The following is a 20,111-nucleotide window of genomic DNA, read 5'->3' on the forward strand; positions in this document are numbered from 1 at the left end:
CTCATGTTTGTTGACCACATCAGGGCAGGAGGAACGGCTGCCCGCAGATGTGATTCCAGCCAGCTGTCACCAAAGGATACTTTTGATTATCGCTGTAAAAACATGCAAAAGTGGCCAGTTTCTCAACTCCATATGAACATACATAAACACAAACATGCATGCACATGAAAAGGTAAGGAGTTAGTTGCCAGGTGATTTTAATTAAACAAATGTGTAAATTTCATAAATATTTTCATTAACAAGTAGATATACAGTTATGCACTAGCTGTCGTACCAAACCTTGCAAACAATGCACTTCCACGGTCTATCATAATCATATCATGTTAATTATACAAAAACATATGTAATGTATTTCCTTCAGCAAATTGTACTCACAAATCAATGTTCTGCTTTAATTGATAATTTATGGTTCTTGAAATTATACTGCAATGATTGATAGCAACTGAATACTGAACTGTACACTGGGTTTCACACTTAGAACTACTTCCAAATGTAGTGCTAACAATTTGTTCTTTTTAGAATTTAGCAGTCTATACATCAAGTCAAAATTTATGGAATTTATAAACAATTTACACAATGGGTAGTTCTTCATCAAGACTAAAATTTTAATTTTACAACTATATCTGGACCACATTATAGAATAATCAAAAGCAGAATGGATATACATCACAAATGCACTATTAAAACAAATTTGCTTTAGTACAGACAGTTTTTTACTTATCAATAATATCACATGTTTTCATAGAACAAGAAATCATGACCGATTACTGATGAATGTTTTTTCTTTAGATATATTCAAAAATCTGTTACCCAGAATAAGAGCCATAAATCTGAAAATATTGCTGAAAAACCAGAAAAAGTTAATCAGAATGGTGCAATGTAGTTTACAATAACAGAGAAGTGAAAGCCAGGAACACTGGACACAAAATTATTTAGTGTGTTAGGTGTCAACACTGTCAATGCCCATTTCAAAAGGAATACCAGAAAGAAATAATAATATACTGAATTTCAAATTAATAATGTCCTCGTGTAGAACTTTGCAATGTTAATTCAATGAATTGGATAGCACCTATGAGGTAGAATTCTGGTAAATTATGCTAATATAGCATTTACCACAGAGAAAGAAAGAAACACATAAAAGACCTTATTTTTGTCACTTTTGTAACATATCGCTTGAGCTTGATTACTTTCCCAATAACTTTAACTAATATAAGGGTTTTGTATTTCTAGCCAGCGAAGCTCCACAAAGGAACAAAACATGTTGATAAGATGCATTATTACCCTCCACTGGCAAAGATGAGATCTTATTGAAAACAGTACATCTTTTCAATAATTGTCGTGAGCCAGGTTATGGAAGGGCTTATCAATTATGAAATAAATTTTGCTTTTCATGCAGCTATGGTAAAAAGTATTACTATAAAAAATTAAGTCACAATTAAAGTCAATTGCTGCATTTTGCATCTCTACGCATTTATCAATTACCTTTTTGCATAATACTTACTATTAGAAAATGTTGTTCAACCAACACAAAATCAATTAATTTTGATTTTTGTAGGTACCACTGGAAAGCTCTAATGTCAAATTTAGACTTATGCACCTTATAATTTAACAAACATGCCCATGGAATTACAAAGAAATTATTTGATAAAGATTTTTTTAAAAAATCACAGAGAACCAGCTCTCATTCTTACATGCACTTTCTGCAATAGTGTATTAGTTACACTTTCACAACTGCACTAGTATTTTGTCTACACAGACAAATTTAACTATTCAAATTGTCATGTCTCCGGACAATCATCAAAGTTATCTTGCCCTTTGAGTAATTTGAGCACAAGACCATTTCAGGCAGTGGTTGTGGAGGGAGCTGACACTTTAAAATTACAAACTTAATGAAATCTTAGATTTTTCTAACTAAACTTAATACTGAGGTATTTTTCTGTCAAAAATTATACAAACCAAAATATAATTATGAAACAAGTACTTTATAGACTTACAGTCTCACGTTCCTTGTAAAAGACATACAAGCCAGTTCAGCATGGAATAGCTGTTTAACTATTCTTATTAATATTTACACTCTGAGTTGCACTTTATATACACAGTCCCCGAGCAAAAAAGTTACATCCATTCAAAGTTTCATGAGTATTACAGTCATTTGATGATGTTTTTATTTATTTTGCACTTCATAATATGTGAACTGAAAACGTGGCACCCCACGCAGTTGAACTGATTAAATACTGACAGCATACACTCAGTGAAATCACTTGTTCAACACAAAAGATACAGCCTCTTGATTATCTTCAGGCAGACAGTTTATATCAAATTATGAAATTATAATATCCCTTGTCAGTATCCATTTCTCTCATAATTATTTCACCATTAATCCTATGCCTCACATCCTGGAACAAGAAAAAACAAAAATGAGATATTCAGTCAATGATATTTTATGGAAAGTAGACTGGCACTATTCTAACAATAAAATTAATAATAATTAAATCTCTTTATTTATCAAACATATAAGACTTTCCCTATGCCACAGACAAGGGTACAAAACAACAGTAACTCAGCAAGTGAACAACTGAAAATTTAAAGGAAAATCATTGTAGCTGACTAATTACGTTTGAGGACTGCAGGATGAGTCAAAAGCATTTATGAAGATGTGTATTCGGGAGCACAAATGTCTTAAAAAGCAAATCAAAACAGTATGGAAATGACAGCCTTGCAATTACTCCAGTCCCAACTGCTAATTGCTAATAATATGAGATTGTATAAACACTTAAGCATGAAAAGAACGACTCTAAAACAAACAACAATAAAAGAAAAGATAGATTGCTCCTTACTGTAAATGAGAAACAATAAGTTTCAGACAGGCACAATCAAAATACACTTACATAAAGCTTTCAGCCACAGCCGTCATCAGCACATATCATTCATACACACAAGCAAGCACACATGACTGCCAACTCCAGCATCTTGGGCTGGCATTCTGGCCCAAGATGCTGGAAATGGTGGTCACGTGTGCTTGTGTAGATAAATGATGTGTGTTTCTCTTTTGTTGAAGAAGTCTGTGGCCAAAAGCTTTATATAAGTGTCTTTTAATTGTGCCTGTCTGCATCTTAAAGTGTCTCCTTTATGGTAAGTAGCAACCTATCTTTTCTTACATTGTTGACATTTCTGCCTGGTGTTTCCATTGTTTATCTCTAATACAAGCATGTGTTAAGTTGTTTTGTATGTATATTAACCATCATTTTAAGGAAAATTGTGAGCAATAGATGAATAATGGCAAGAGGAAAGACATCAACCTTAAGGAAATGTTGACACTTAAGACAGCTCATCTTGAAACATCCATTCTTTGTAAGTGTGCACATGTATGGTACAAAACTAAAAGAGCAGAAAAATATAGCTGGCTGATTTCAGGAATAAAAATAAAAGAAATGAGCCAAAAACACAGAATTTTAGAAGTTTTAGCACACTCATTTCAGGGCAGAGCACTGTACAAGTTAGTTTCTGCTTTATCATTAAAACATAAAATATACTCAATTAAAATATGGCATTCAGTGATTAATATGCCATGAGCACCACAACCTGGAGACAGTGACTCACTCAGAGGCAGGTTAGAGTGAATTTTTCCTTTCAAAGAGGTCATATCTGGCATGTGACAGTCAGATAGTTGCTTTTATCAAGACCAGAATATTGTCCCTCATGACCAGCCCTCCTCCTTCCACATTTGTACATCTCTTTCAGGAACAGCAAGAAGACAACCTGTAGGGGAATGTCTACATCATCTTGCTTGTTTCTCCAGTTTCTCACAGGGAATAACATATTTGCCTCATTGTTGTACAAAGATGAAGGGATTCTATACATTTTATCTGCCGAGTACATTTGTTGCACTGCTTGCAATACATTAAGGGAATTTGATCAGATGAAAATTTCTTACAGTAATGATGCTTTATGTATTACAGTTCCTTCACGAGTCCATGCAGTTCTGCACTAAATACAGTGCAGTTATTCTGAAGGCAAATACTGAAGAGATGATCTATAAAAACAACTGCTTTCAATCATCTGAGTAGCATAGACTCGAATTATGGTGCTTATGTAAAAAATAATAAAATGAGGATTGGTGTGTGGCACACACAAACATGTAATAGAAAACATTAACACTAGCTTTTCTGTTCTCTTTTAGCAAGAGTACACACATTCACACATGCCTGTGGTAGCAGCGAGACTGATTATTGAATATCCATTTTTTCCAGTCACTCCTTTTGTCTTCTGCCCATCCTGCCATGTATCCCTGCTCATTCTACTACCACCAATTCCAATAACTTTCCTTCACCCTAGCAATACTCCAACCACAAATCCTCTTTATGAAATCTTTTCTGGCACATGGTATCCCACCTAATGGGCTTGCTATTAAAATTGGCATCTCGGGCCGTCATCCATTCTGCCACAAGAACTTTCACCTTTTCCAATTCCATTGATTCCTCTTCATCAACAATCTGGTCCTTCATAATCATACAATCCAAGCTCAAGCCATACTTTCGCAAAATCCTTTTACTGTTTGACCACTAAACTAAACTAAACTAACTAAACTCCGCCCAAACAGGCCATGAAGGCCCAACGGTACCAACTAGCCGCTGCGTCATCCTCAGCCCGCAGGCATCACTGGATGCTGATATGGAGGGTTATGGGTTATGTGGTCAGCACACCGCTCTTTCGGCCATATGCCAGTTTACGAGACTGGAGCTGCTACTTCTCAATCACGTAGCTCCTCAGTTTGCCTCACAAGGGCTGAATGCACCCTGCTTGCCAAAAGTGGTCAGGAGATCAGATGGTTAGCCATCCAAGTGCTAGCCCAGCCTGACAGCACTTAACTTCAGTGATCTGACGGGAACTGGTGATACCACTCCGGTATGGCCGATGGCAACCCTGTGACCGCAGCTCCTGTTATCTATTACCGCAATAAGGACTCTTGCTCTTTAACAGTTGGAACATCTGTCCCAGCTACTACTGTTTTATACTAGCACAAGATTACCTGTAGCCAAGACAGCACATCTTTGAAATGTCCATTCTTTGTAAGTGTGCACAGGTATGGTACAAAAGTAATACAGCAGAAAAATATAGCTCGCTCACTCGCTCGCGCGCGCGCCCACACACACACACACACACACACACACACACACACACACACACACACACACACACGAAACCTCTCCTCCTCTCCCCCCTTTTCCCACGCATCCCCCTCTCTGTCTCTCTCGTGCCCTTCTTTTCCCCACCCCTGCCTGCCTCCATCTACCCAGGCAACTGCTTTCAATAATTGATATTCAATAATCAGTCACATCGCCACTGTGGTTGTGCTCATTTGTGTGTGTGTGTGTGTGTGTGTGTGTGTGTGTGTGTGTGTGTGTAATCTTACTAGAAAAAGAGCAACAGCATGAAAGTTAGAGTTAACTGTTTTCTATTACATGTTTCTGTGTGCCATGTGCCAGTCCTTTATATGTAAGTTATTGCCTTTCCCTTGTTTTATGAATTTTTCCACCCAGGAATTTCCCTTATTGTTATGAGTAATAAAATGAATTCTCAGAAGTTATCTCTACAGTACATTTGTTCTTTAAATTTGCCGAGAGATAGTTTTGGGTCTCTTAAGATGCCAAGGTGTTGATCGGCTCCAGTCTTACTGTAAAACTTAGTTATTAGCCACTGTCAGTTCTAAAAGGCAATTCTTTGTCCTTGTTGCTCTCAGACAGTATGGATGAAAATCTATTTTGTATGTGAATAAGTAAAAATATGGTGTGCAGATACCATTTTATAGTCTTGTTGCATCATGAGGAATATTTACCTGATGTTGAACAGTGATCCACCAGCTGCAGAATAGATGCTGAGCATATGGCTAGCCCTAAAGGCTCAAACAGCAAGCCTCTTTTCCTCACCATGCAACAAACCTATTATTTTTTAAACAGAATGATCTAGTAAACCCATAAATGATGCAACTACTATCAATCTGCAATTCCACACAACTACTATCAATCTGCATTTCCACAAAGGCTCTGTAAAACTGGAGAATACAGGCTTGATCCATTCTCAGTGAACTATGGCTCTTGCTTTTTAAAATACATGGTGATATTAAGAAGCATGCTATCAGATCTCTACCAATGGCCTTGCTGCAGTTGTAACACCGGTTCCCATCAGATCACCGAAGTTAAGTGCTGTCGAGCTGGGCTAGCACTTGGATGGGTGATCATCCGGTCTGCCGAGTGCCGTTTGCAAGTGGGGTGCACTCAGTCCTTGTGAGGCAAATTGAGGAGCTACTTGATTGAGAAGTAGTGGCTCCAGCCTCGGAATCTGACATATGGGTGGGAGAGCGATGTGCTGACCACATGCCCCTCCATATCCGCATCCAAAAATGCCTATGGGCTGAGGGTGACACGGCGGTCGGTCGGTACCATTGGGCCTTCATGGCCTGTTTGGGAGGAGTTCTCAGATCTCTAATGTGTATCAAGCAGGTAAGCTTTAAGTTAAATGTGTGACATTGAAATTTCACTGGTTATTTAAAATTTTGAAAATTTATTAAAATCAGAACAGGAATGGTTAAAAAGCACACAAACAGAATTCTCAGCTGAAACCTTAGGTGGCTTCCAAATGCTCCATTTGTTCATTGTTACAGTACTTAAGCAGATAACAACAAAAACCCATTTTTGCACTGTGGGCTGCAATTACCTAAGTAACTAAATGTAGAAAATGGCTCAAAATTTAACTGTACAGTCTTTAGACATTCATTGACACACACTATTTTCCCATTTTCGAAAATCTTTATCCATTGTCAAGATACACCTGAAAATCCCTGATTGTTGAGGGCAAAAAGCACCAATGCTGGGCCAGGGGCAGCCACTTCTACACTTTGTATTCAAGGTAAATCATCAAAATGTTTACCATATGTTCTTAAGAGGATCTTCTCTGTGGTGAAACTTAAATTTATGAACATAATACCTGGGCTGAGGCATAAATGTAGTTGTAACTGACACAGTGAACCCATGACACAGGTTCATAGGTCATCAAAGGGTTCTGAGGTCATTAAACTGTGTTTTTAGGCACTACTTGTTCACCAACATTATGCTGCACGGTCTCTGTATAATAGGCACTTCATGCCTGTTTAAATATGCACAATGTGGTACGGCTGTGACAAAAATGGGATAAAATGAGTCTTAACATGCATGAAAAGAACTTAAAATGAATGATAAAAATTATATAGAACAGGAAAAACTGTAAATCCAGTAAAATATTTCTAACAACATTTTTTGTCTTAATTTACAAGGTGTACAACTTTGCTTCCGCTATTTGGTGATAGGTGGCGACAATGGTAAGTAGCGGTCGAAAGAAACAGATCATAGACGTCAGGCGCCTAATTCTCGTCATTCGCAGGAGGTGTTACTGTTTTGTTTCAATATGAAGAAAACAGCGGCTGAGTCTCATCGAATGCTCTCAAGTACGTGTGGTAAGGATGCTATTAGTGAAAGAACGAGTCGTGAGTGGTTTCAACGCTTCAATAATGGTGATTTTAACGTCGCAGACCCGCATAGTGGTGGAAGGGAGAATGTTTTCGAAGATGCAGAATTGGAGACATTGCTGAGTGAAGACTCGCATAAAACTAAAGAAGAATTGGCACGGTTAGTGGGAGTGACACAGCAAGCCATTTCAAAATATCTCAAGGCTACGGACATGATTCATAAAGAAGGAACTTGGGTCCTGTGTGAGCTGAAACCATGAGACGTTGAATGGCATTTGTGTGTTAGTGAACAGTTGCTTCACAGGCAAAAACGAAAGGGATTTCTGCAGCACATTGTGACCAGGGATGAAAAATGGGTTCATTACAATAACCGGAAATGCAAAAAATTATGGGGATATCCCAGCCATGCTTCCACGTCGACGGCCAAACCGAATATTCACAGCTCCAAGATAATGCTCTGCATTTGGTGCGACCAGCTCGGCGTCGTGTACTATGAGGTGTTAAAACCAAGTGAAACAATCACAGGTGCTCATTATCGAATGCAATTAATGAGTTTGAGCAGAGCATTAAAAGAAAAACAACCACAATACAGTGAGAGGCACAATAAAGTGACTTTGCAGCATGACACTGCTCAACCCCACGTTGCAAAAAGAGGTCAAAACGTATTTGGGAATGCTAAAAAGTCCTATCTAACCCATCATATACTCCAGACATTGCTCCCTCAGACTATCACCTGTTTTTAGATCAATGGCGCATGGCTTGGCTGACCAACACTTCCGATCTCATGAAGAAGTCACAAATTGGATTGATTCGTGGATCGCTTCAAAAGATGAACAATTTTTCCGACGCGGGGTTCGTACAATGCCCAAAAGATGGGAGAGCGATGGAAAATACTTTGAATGATACATGTTCACCAATCTGTTTGATTAAAGCCTCAAATGTTGGGGAAAAAAATGGCGGATGCAAAGTTGCATACCTTGTACAATCATAAGCTGAACATTTTTGATGAATTGTGATTGATGAGGAAAGCATCCATAAAAAATGTAAAACAAAAGAGTTCGTGTTACTCTTATCATTATGTACAATTACTTGTTGTTTATGTGTGTTAAAATTGATAAATATGATGAACCAAACAAATAAACTTTCAAAACTTTACAGACCTACAGAATTTGTTTTATACAAGCAGCACACCCTTCTGTAGCAAGGAAAATAATGAAACAAGCAGAAAATGCTCCTGTCAGAGCACAAAAGAGAAAAATACATTCTTCTTTTAAAGACTCTGACAGAAAACTGGAGAACCAGCTGACTGAATCCTCATTCTGCTTTCCCCACCAAAAATTACAGCATGCAAAATTATTCATACTTTTTTGAGCTGAAACTGAGTAGCACAAAGACAGTGAAGGTGGAAGAGTCCCAACAGGAGAGAAAGGAAGAAGAGACAGTGGAAATGAAAATTACATATGAGTGGAGACCATACATAGGCTTGGAGTGTCTGGACCCTCCCAGACTGGCACGGTTCAACATGTAGGTATAGGGGATGCTGCATTTTGGACAGAAATTTTAAATACTTGGGTACCGATGAAAGAACAAATTGGACCCTCCAGCATTTTTGAGCTACCGAGGTATGGTGGAGACTGGCTGTGGCAAAGAAAGACAATAAGAGACAGTGTAAGTGAGAGAGGAGAGAGTAGAGTATGAGTGACGGAGGAGACACTGGCAGTGGTATACACTGTAAATCAATGAGAGAAAAGGGGACAGTGAGTATTGTGTGGCGTGTGAGTGATTTTTTGTGTGTGTGTGTGCGCGTGCGTGGCAGTGGAGGGAGGGGGGGGGGGGGGGGTGAAAGGGAGGGTGTTGAGCTTACAGGCATTCAAAGCCAAGGCTATCACCACCTTTACATATATTTAAGGAAATAGATATGGATAAAATGACTAAAATTGTTGTCACACAGTGAGAAGGAAACTATGAAATGACATTCGCTCCCTCACTCCCACTGACCCACACAATCACACTATCTCATAGGCCCTAATAAAATGAAGAAGAGTGACAGGCACCAGAAATGGGGTTAAAACAGAAATAAAACCAGAGAACAGCTAAAAGAAAGGCACAGGGAAAAGTGACTGGCTGACCACTTTCTTTTTTTTTAAAAAAAAAAAAAAAAAAAAAAAAAGGGTTAGCCAGTCACACTGCTGACACATTAGTAGCATCTCCATAAAATTTATGGAAACAAATTGGACAGATTGCAAAATTTTTGAACTCTAACTACATTTATTTTAATGTCATTAAAATAGATGGTAGATCTGCTGGCAAATCTGCCACTGCCCTCTGATGCAAAAATAAAACACAGTCTAGTAAAATTTGGTCTACTGCATACAGGCATTGTAGAGAGTTCAGGACACTCGGAGAATCAGAACAGACAAGAAATTTAGCACCTGAACCACATCTAATCTGCTCCAGTGCCCACAAGATCGCATATAATTCTGCACTGAAGACAGCAGTCAGACTTTGAGGACACGATCAGGGGAATCAAAGCAGCAACCAACGGAGTCCCCCTGTTTTGACCCATCTGTAAAGACAGCTGTAGAGTAGTGGTGCTCAGTTACAATGTCATAAAATGATGTACTAAAAACATATGTAGGAGTGCAATCTCTCCTTCACAGCACCAAATCAAAAACTGGTCTGGACCTCTGCAGTTAAAATCCTGGATTTGGTGTTGTAAATGCTCCACTCCAAGTGACTCCAGCAAAATAAACACTGCACACTGATCCCAAACAGTATTGTTGCTCATGGACAATTTGACAAAAGGCACTCCAGAGGTGGACAAGCAACAGTATGGTATGCAGGTGAAGTCGGAGCTGCAAGAAACTTGCAAGTCTGCTGCACTACGAGGAGCTGCCGCCAGATGGTGAGTTGCGGTTCCCTAGCCTCAGCATAGAGAATAGGTATGGGGCCTCCTTGGCCAGCCTAATACCCTCACAGTGGATAGTATCAATAATATCCAGGTAGAAATGCCTCACTGATCCATATGCTGTGGACCCACAGTCTAGTCGTGAACACACAAAAGCCATATAAAACTGGAGCAGCTGTGCTCTGTCTGCTCCTCACGACCTTTTGCTCAGACATTGTAGGATATTCATTGCCTTCTGGGTTCTGCCTTTCAGGTCACTCAGGCATGGTAACCAAGAGATTTTGGAGTTAAAAATGAGGCCCAGAAACCTTACTGAGTCTTTAAAATGTAGAAAGGTATCCCCCATATGCAAGTCAGGTGAATTAAAAAAACAAAGGAAATGATTAAAATGAAACACACACACACACACACACACACACACACACACACACTTATCTGTAGAAAATTGAAAACCTGTCTTTGCACCCCACTCCTCTAACCTCTGCACAGTAAATTGCAACTGACAAGTCACTGCTGCAACACTGGAGGGCGAACAGAAAACAGAAAAATCGTCCACAAATGAGGAGCATTGCACAGGTCTCCTTATGGTAGATGTGATACTGATGATAGATTTGATACTATTAATGGCTATGACAAAGAGGGTAACACTTAAAACATATCTTTCTCCTGCTCCAAATGATCTGACAGTGTGTCACCAACTCAGGACCAAAAAACCGCTAAAACAGGAAAGACCACAGGAAGATGGGGAGGTGGCCACGAAAGCCCCATTGATAGAGTTGTGTGACAATACTTAGTCTCGAAGTAGTATCATACACCTTACTGATATCAAAGAATATGCCGAGACAGTGATGTTTATGTAGGAAAGTCTGCTGAATAGATGCCTCTAACAACCACACCAAACAACAGTTAACCATTCAGTCCAGGGTCTTTCCTACACAGCTCATTAAGATGATACTCTGATAAGAACTAGGTTATGTTCAGCTCCCACATGGAGAATGGATGATTGTAAGACTCAGAATGGTTGAGTATGAAGTCCAACTTGGTCCTCTACAGTTGCACAGCAGTGGTAAAACACTGGATCCTGGCTGGCAGTGGCAGTAGTTTTTGCAAAATGTTCTGCTGCCATCTGAGTGATGTCTCCGGGCGTTGTTTCGAGACACTCCTGTTTCAGCACAGCTGCTGTCGGTAAATGACTGTGTTTACCAGAAATCCTCCTGAGGATTTCCTATACTTTTGTAAAACAAGTGGAACAATTGACGGAGTCCAGGAATGCTTGCCATGGCCTTCCCTTGCTCTCTTTAATTATGCATCAAGCCTTGGCTCTCGCGACCTGAAATGCTGTGGGGTTCTCTGCTGTTGGGCAGTACTTAAACTGTCAAGGAGCCACACGCCTGTCCCGGATTTCTGAGCAGCACTCAACAATCCATCAAGGTAGATGTTGCCTCATAAGATGACCTGATGGCTTTGGGATGGATAAGTCAGCAGCATGACAGATTACCCATGTAATGTGGTCCACCCATTCCTGGACATTGTTACAGTGTTCAAATACAGCCAAGCTGACTGAACAGCATCCAGTTAGCCCTGCTGACCATTATTTTGGTGGTCACTCATCAGGTAATGTTCCATCTAGCTGAGTAGGAAGTGGTCAGTGGAATGGAGGTCATCAATGACTTTTCCACCGAACAGAGTCTGCGAAGGCTGGAGAGCATAAATGGAAGTCGATGGCCGAGAATGACCCAGTACCAGCACAGAAATGAGTGGGAGTACCTGTGTTGAGGAAGCACAGCTTGTGAGATGTCAGGAGGCTATCCAAAACCCAACCCGAGGGCAAGCAGAGGTCAAGCCCCATAAGAGATGGTCGATCTTGAAGTCTTCCAGTACGAGTAATGGTCGGAGCAATTGGTCCATAAGATCTGTGAGAGCCTCGGAGTCTATTGCATCTTGCAGAGGTAGATACTGTGAGCAACTAGTTATCCTCTCACACACATGAATTTCAACGGCAACTGTTTGCAGGTCAGTAGCCAGGAGGAGAACAGAGAAGTAGTTATTCACATACACAGTGACCCCTTCTTTGGCTCTTTCCCCAGTCAGGTCATCCTCTCGATACAGCATTTAGCCTGATAGTCCAGGGGATCAGACACTTTAAAACACATTTCCTGCATACAAAAGCACAGGGTGTGTTCCTGTACTAGGCGTTTTAGTCCCTCCACATGTGTCCTGAACCCATTGATGTTCTACTGCAGGATGGGAGCCATTTATCATGTGGGTAGCACTTTCATCCTGACTTTCTGCAGGGGAGGCGAGCCAGCAATGAGTGGAGGCTTAGTTTTGGGGTGAGCTGATTGCCCACATCTGACATCAAGGCCCACTGCATCTGAAGACGATTCGAGAGAGACATCTGAGAGGATGATGTTGACATTGCCGGACTATGTACTTCCCAACTCTGTCAGGGGTGCTTCTTCACCTTTGATTTAGATTTTTTGCCTGAGGATGCTCCACAGCCACAAACATGGAGTTGGTAGTGGCATCGCTGGACAAAACTGGATCTTTGGAGAGGGCAAGGAGTTCCAATCTTCAAGGAAGACACTGCAGTCACTATTCCTGATGAGGATATACTCAGAGCAGTTGACACACTTTAGAGCAGAGGAACAACCAACTCTGCCTTGGGCGTCTTCACCATATTTGCCTCAAGTGGCTTCTCCCTCACAATCAAGAGCAGTGTGCCCAAAGTGCTGGCATTTAAAACAGTGCACTGGGTACATGAAATAAGGCCATATACTTAGGCAAAGGAAAATTGCCTCAATATACTCTGGAAGTTTGGTGCTGTTAAATGCAAGTATAAAAAGAGTCGGATTTGACAAGATCGCCATCCGCCCTTTTCATAATGTTTTGCACATCAACAACTCAACAACGCCTTCCCCGGATCACTCAGCTTTCAGTTCTTCTTGGGGAACATCAACCAGATGCCTGCAAGTGTCAACACCTATGATGCAGTTCAAGGTGTTGTGCAGTTCACTTTCTATTGCATACTTCCCTAGGCACTGAGCTTTCTGAACTTGCTTCACTTGTCCAGAACTAGAAGTTTTGCCGACAGCGTCCCATTTCACAAGTGCACTCAGCTGGCGGCTACACGGGTAGCGGAGGCTGTGTGGCGTGGACTGGGCGATTTTTTAGGTTAGAAGGCCTCGGGAAAGTACGGGGTGGGCTGCAATCTCAAAGGGTGTGTGAGAAATACAGGACGTGCTTGGAACAAGGAACAGTCAGATTGTAGTTGTAAATTGTTGTAGCTGTGCTCGGAAAGTCCCTGAGCTTCAAGCGCTAATAGAAAGCACAGAAGCTGAAATCGTTATAGGTGCAGAAAGCTGGCTAAAGCCTGAAATAAGTTCTGCAGAAATTTTTACGAAGTCTCAGACGGTGTTCAGGAAAGATAGATTAGGCAGAATTGGTGGTGGAGTGTTTGTGTCTGTCAGTAGTGGTTTATCTTGTAGTGAAGTCGAAGTAGATACTCAGTGCAAATTGGTATGGGTGGAGGTTATACTTAACAGCCGAACTAAGTTAATAATTGGCTCCTTCTACCGACCCCCAGACTCCGATGATACAGTTGCTGAACAGTTCAGAGAAAATTTGAGTCTCATAACAAGTAAATACCCCACTCATACAGTTATAGTTGGTGGGGACTTCAACCTTCCCTCGATATGTTGGCAAAAATACTTGTTCAAAACCGGTGGTAGGCAGAAAACATCTTCTGAGATTGTCCTAAATGCTTTCTCCGAAAATTATTTCACGCAGTTAGTCCACGAACCCACGCGAATTGTAAATGGTTGCGAAAACACTCTTGACCTCTTAGCCACAAAACAATCCAGAGCTGATAGAGAGCATCATGACTGATGCAGGGATTAGTGATCACAAGGTCGTTGTAGCTAGGCTCAATACCGTTTCTTCCAAATCCACCAGAAACAAACCCAAAATAATTTTATTTAAAAAAGCGGATAAAGTGTCACTAGAAGCATTCCTAAGAGACAAACTCCATTCCTTCCAAACTAACTATGCAAATGTAGATGAGATGTGGCTCAAATTCAAAGAAATAGTAGCAACAGCAATTGAGAGATTCATACCTCATAAATTGGTAAGAGATGGAACTGATCCCCTGTGGTACACGAAACAGGTCCGAACGCTGTTGCAGAGGCAACGGAAAAAGCATGCGAAGTTCAGAAGAACGTGAAATCCCGAAGATTGGCTAAAATTTACAGACGCGCGAAATTTGGCTCGGACTTCAATGCGAGATGCCTTTAATAGGTTCCACAACGAAACATTGTCTCAAAATTTGGTAGAAAATCCGAAGAAATTCTGGTCATATGTAAAGTACACAAGCGGTAAGACGCAGTCAATACCTTCGCTGTGCAGTGCTGATGGTACTGTTACCGATGACTGTGCCGCTAAAGCGGAGTCATTGAACGCAGTTTTCCGAAATTCGTTCACCAGGGAAGATGAATGGAATATTCCAGAATTTGAAACACAAACAGCTGCTAGCATGAGTTTCTTAGAAGTAGATACCTTAGGGGTTGCAAAGCAACTCAAATCGCTTGATACAGACAAGTCTTCAGGTCCAGATTGTATACCAATTAGGTTCCTTTCAGATTACGCTGATACAATAGCTCCCTACTTAGCAATCATATACAACCACTCGCTCACCGATAGATCTGTACCTACAGATTGGAAAATTGCGCAGGTCGCACCAGTGTTTAAGAAGGGTAGTAGGAGTAATCCATCTAACTACAGACCTATATCATTGACGTCGGTTTGCAGTAGGGTTTCGGAGCATATACTGTATTCAAACATTATGAATCACCTCAAAGGAAACGATCTATTGATACGTAATCAGCATGGTTTCAGAAAACATCGTTCTTGTGCAACGCAGCTAGCTCTTTATTCACACAAAGTAATGGCCGCTATCGACAGGTATCTCAAGTTGATTCCGTATTTCTAGATTTCCGGAAAGCTTGACACCGTTCCTGACAAGCGACTTCTAATCAAGCTGCGGGCCTATGGGGTATCGTCTCAGTTGTGCGACTGGATTCGTGATTTCCTGTCAGGATGGTCGCAGTTCGTAGTAATAGACGGCAAATCATCGAGTAAAACTGAAGTGATATCAGGTGTTCCCTAGGGAAGCGTCCTGGGACCTCTGCTGTTCCTGATCTATATAAATGACCTGGGTGACAATCTGAGCAGTTCTCTTAGGTTGTTCGCAGATGATGCTGTAATTTACCGTCTAATAAGGTCATCCGAAGACCAGTATCAGTTGCAAAGCGATTTAGAAAAGATTGCTATATGGTATGGCAGGTGGCAGTTGACACTAAATAACGAAAAGTGTGAGGTGATCTACATGAGTTCCAAAAGAAATCCGTTGGAATTCAATTACTCGATAAATAATACAATTCTCAAAGCTGTCAATTCAACTAAGTACCTGGGTGTCAAAATTACGAACAACTTCAGTTGGAAAGACCACATAGATAATATTGTGGGGAAGGCGAGCCGAAGGTTGCGTTTCATTGGCAGGACACTCAGAAGATGCAACAAGTCCACTAAAGAGACAGCTTACACTACACTCGTTCGTCTTCTGTTAGAATATTGCTGCGCGTTGTGGGATCCTTGCCAGGTGGGATTGACGGAGGAATCAAAAGGGTGCAAAAATGGGCAGCTCGTTTTGTATTATCACGTAATAGGGGAGAGAGTGTGGCAGATATGATACGCGAATTGGGATGAAAGTCATTACAGCAAAGACGTTTTTCGTCGCGGCGAGATCTATTTACGAAATTTCAGTCACCAACTTTCTCTTCCGAATGCGAAAATATTTTGTTGAGCCCCACCTACATAGGTAGGAATGATCATCAAAATAAAATAAGAGAAATCAGAGCTCGAACAGAAAGGTTTAGGTGTTTGTTTTTCCCGCGCGCTGTTCGGGAGTGGAATGGCAGACAGATAGTATGATTGTGGTTCGATGAACCCTCTGCCAAGCACTTAAATGTGAATTGCAGAGTAGTCATGTAGATGTAGACATGTAGATGTAGATGCTTGACAGATTTTAACATTCTAATGACACTTTCTAAACCTTTTTGTTAGTAGAAAGATGAAACTTTCTCTTTCTGTTTAACTATAATAAATACATTCTGGCCACCAGCACGTGTTCTGTTTATCGAGACTGAAAGATTCTGTGTAACCCCCAAGTCTGAAGGACTGGCTACATGATTGGGTATTAGTACCTACCAGTAACACACCCTTTTCACTGGGAGGAGGAGAAGACAATTTCAAGGGATCTATCTTAGTCCCACGAGCAGCTACGAAAATAATAGCCCACCTAGGCAGAGCCCTGGGTGCCTAGGTAAGCCTTACACAAACCAAGGTGCTGCAGGATCCCCAGAGGTTCCCCACTAAGGACGGTTCTACCCCAAAAGCCATGCATTTCATCAGCGCACAGCACACCTTGAGACTCAAGGGTTTCTTACCTTGTTCCCTGTGACACACAACATCCATCATTGTGCTGCATGATGGTCGCTGAAGCATGTCCAGACTTCACACAGACAGAGGACTGGAGGTGCTTATTAGTCCTCAGCTCAAGAAACTCGGGGTCATCAAGCCCATACCCAGCAAATGAATTCTGAGCCCCTGTGGCTTGAATGCCCCACCAGAGGAGATGGACTTAGATGGCCCTTAGGAGGCACTGTGGCCGCAGAGTACTATGCACGCATGGCAACAGTGCCACTGTCTCGCATGAATACAGCAGCCAATAGCTGTCCACATGGCCGGTATACAGGCAGCCACCCAGCGCACAGCTGGTCAGTTCAGTGCTCATGCTTCATATTGTCAGATCTATCGTTGCTATGTCAGGACTGCTTTACAACTACCTAGCTTTTCACACAGTTAATCTCTTTGGTCATGTTTTGGATTTGCGTCTCCACTGTCCTTGTCATTGTGTTGATAGTTGATGGTTGGAGAGGCAACATCGCAGTTACAGGTAGTCTGCAGGAACCAGTTACAGATGTTGGCCAGTGATACATCATGTGTATGGTTGCTGTTAGCCCTCTCTGCATCAGCTACGGCCTGAAGGTGTGCACTGAAGCATCGAAACGTAGCCATACAATAAATGACATCACAAGGATGGAAGTAGGTGTTTCATTTCCTTACTCACTTTGTTTGGTGGGGCGCTGAAGACCTTGCTGTCGTGCGCCCACAAACACCTCTCCTACTACTACTTTGTTTGGTGGTCTATGGGGACAGTTTTATTCCCCTTTGTGAACACTTCTTGGCCACAGTAGCATACATACAAGTTACATGTGTCTTTTTTTTTGGGGGGGGGGGGGGGGCCTTGATGCTTTTACACTGTTTGGGTTTTCTATCTCCAATGAAGTCAAGGTCACATTCCCACAGTACGTTTCCAGGAACTCTATGACCTCTGCTCGGTGTTTGCATCTCTATTTAAGCCGGATATGGTGTTTGCCGTGGACTTTCAAGTGCACATCACCCTTCAGATGGACTTGTTTTTACCATGCCAGACCTGTTCTGATGCCCTTATGTACTGCGGTGAAGTAGGAGCCTGATTGTCTCCATGCTGCTGGAGTTATAAAGCCTATGACATCTAACACATTGGCTGCCCCACTACAAAAAATGGTGCTGTCTATAATAACATTTATTTGCAACTGGTTTTGATTCTGAACAATCTTCATGGCAACTATATAACACACAAAAAGAGATCAAATGTGACAAGGAAAACAAAAATTGAAAATCATGCATTTTTTTGAAGTTTGTACATGTTACAATTAATGCTCAATCACAGGTCGAAACTGATCCTATTGCATGGAAACTTGCTAAAAGGGGTCGACCTTGATGATGCTTACCTTCAGTTACCCTTAGATGAGGAATCTCAGAACATTGTCAGTGACACACCTTTTGGTTTATATGAGTACAAGCATCTCTCGTTTGGCACTGCCTTGGCCCCCGCAATTTTCCAAAAATATCTGGAACAACTGACACACAGTAGATTGCAGCCTGTGTGAATTATCTGGATGATCTCATTATTACAGGACCCTCCTGTCAGGAGCATTCGCAAAACTTCTGCACCCTACTTATGACCCTGCACAATGCAGGCCTTCATTGCCATTTGGAGAAGAGTAGAGTTCTCAGTTGCAGTTGGATGTGGGGTATTTGGGGCCGAAGCTCATCAAAGAAGAAATCAAATCTAGTGATCAAAACGTCACTGTCATCGTTTTTCTTCCTCGCCCAAGAACTTACCTGAACTGCTGCCTTTGCCTCACCCTTCTGGTGACCATGAGGATGAAGTCTTAACTTGTGTATCGGGTGCTGTGGGGGGTTGAATGCCTGCCACAGGAGTTGGATTTAGATGGCTGTTATGGGGTACCAGAGCTGTGTAGTGCTGTGCTCGTACAGAGAGAGTACCTCCACCTTGCCACTTATATACAGCAGCCAGTAGCATTCCATGTAGCTGGTACACAGGTGGCCACCCAGTGCATAATTGGTAGTTTGGTGCTCGCACTTGAAACTGTTGAGCTATCTTCGCTGTACTAGGTGCATTTTGGATTTCTCTCTCCATTGCTCTAGGCCTCATTATCATTTTGGAGAAGACTTCAATTAGTGCCTCATTGTCTTCTAGGTTGTTTGTCCTTGTCCTGGTCCTAGTCTGTTGTCTTGTCTGCATCTGTCTGTTGTGTTTTGCTCGCTTACTGTTAGTTTGGGTTACTCTTCTGCAGGCAGCTCTTCCGCCTGGTGGCTTCCTCTGTTATTGCAATTTTTCCAAAGCTCCAATGTGTGCATCAATATCTCGCTACCCATAGGTAAAGTATCAAGTAAAAGGATTTAGAAAGTTCTGTGTTAAAATAGTGCAAATATGTTCATATTGCCAAAACTTTTGGTGACAAAGGCAGAATGAGGCAGCTGGTTGCTCACTTGCCAGTCAGTGTCTTGTAAAGGGAAATATATTCACCTTTTCTGTGCTCTGAAAGGAGCATTCTTCCATTTGTTAGATTATATCTGCATTGGCAGGCCTGTTCTAGTCACCTACTGTAGGATTTAGTTTTTAATGGTGAAGTGGTAGCTCCAGAACACTAATTGAATGCTGTGTGGATTTTCAAAAGCAGACATGGCAGTGGTTGAAAATCTTCTTCATGTTCTTTCCTCTATGCTGACGAGGACAACACTATAATAACTGCTTGGGCATTTCCCAGGTTTTAGAAATAGGATTAACTTATCACCTTTCTATGAGTCACAAAATGGTCTGTCATCCAGATACAATTAAAAAGGGTAAGGAAAATTTATTTATTTCTGACTGTGAGGTGCTGTGACATTCAGTGACAGATAAAGTCACCACCTCAGCTGCTATTAAGAAAATATTTTAATTCTCAAAATAAGTTGTGTTCATTAATCATTATCAGGTGACAAGTGCCTGTGATCTTGTGGAATGCTGAAGTGAATATTAAAACAGTTCCAGTAGTGTGTAGCTCTATACATATCCTCATGATATATTGCCATTAACTAAGAAAGAGCCAAGTCTATGTGCGCCAAACACACTTTGTATGTGTACACGAGCAATCTACTAACTGTATTGTGTCAAAACACAGCAGAAAACTGAGCTCACTCCACAAGATGTCAAACAATTGTCTCTTGATTATATTCAATGAATGTAAATGCTGC

At 41.2% G+C, this 20,111-nt stretch overlaps 1 protein-coding gene across 1 annotated transcript in view; it reads right to left on the reverse strand.

Moving 5' to 3' along the window:
- Positions 1–214: 214 nt before the first annotated feature.
- The window catches only part of LOC126475145 (2-aminoethanethiol dioxygenase), a 44,851-nt gene continuing 24,954 nt past the window's right edge, over positions 215–20,111 (reverse strand). The window contains exon 2 of the mRNA XM_050102758.1: positions 215–2,396. Within this exon, the coding sequence (XP_049958715.1) occupies positions 2,390–2,396 (7 nt within the window). The 3' untranslated portion in view covers positions 215–2,389. The remainder of the gene's footprint in view (positions 2,397–20,111) is intronic.

This window comes from Schistocerca serialis, chromosome 4 (genome assembly GCF_023864345.2).
Source record: "Schistocerca serialis cubense isolate TAMUIC-IGC-003099 chromosome 4, iqSchSeri2.2, whole genome shotgun sequence".
Lineage (NCBI taxonomy): Eukaryota > Metazoa > Arthropoda > Insecta > Orthoptera > Acrididae > Schistocerca > Schistocerca serialis.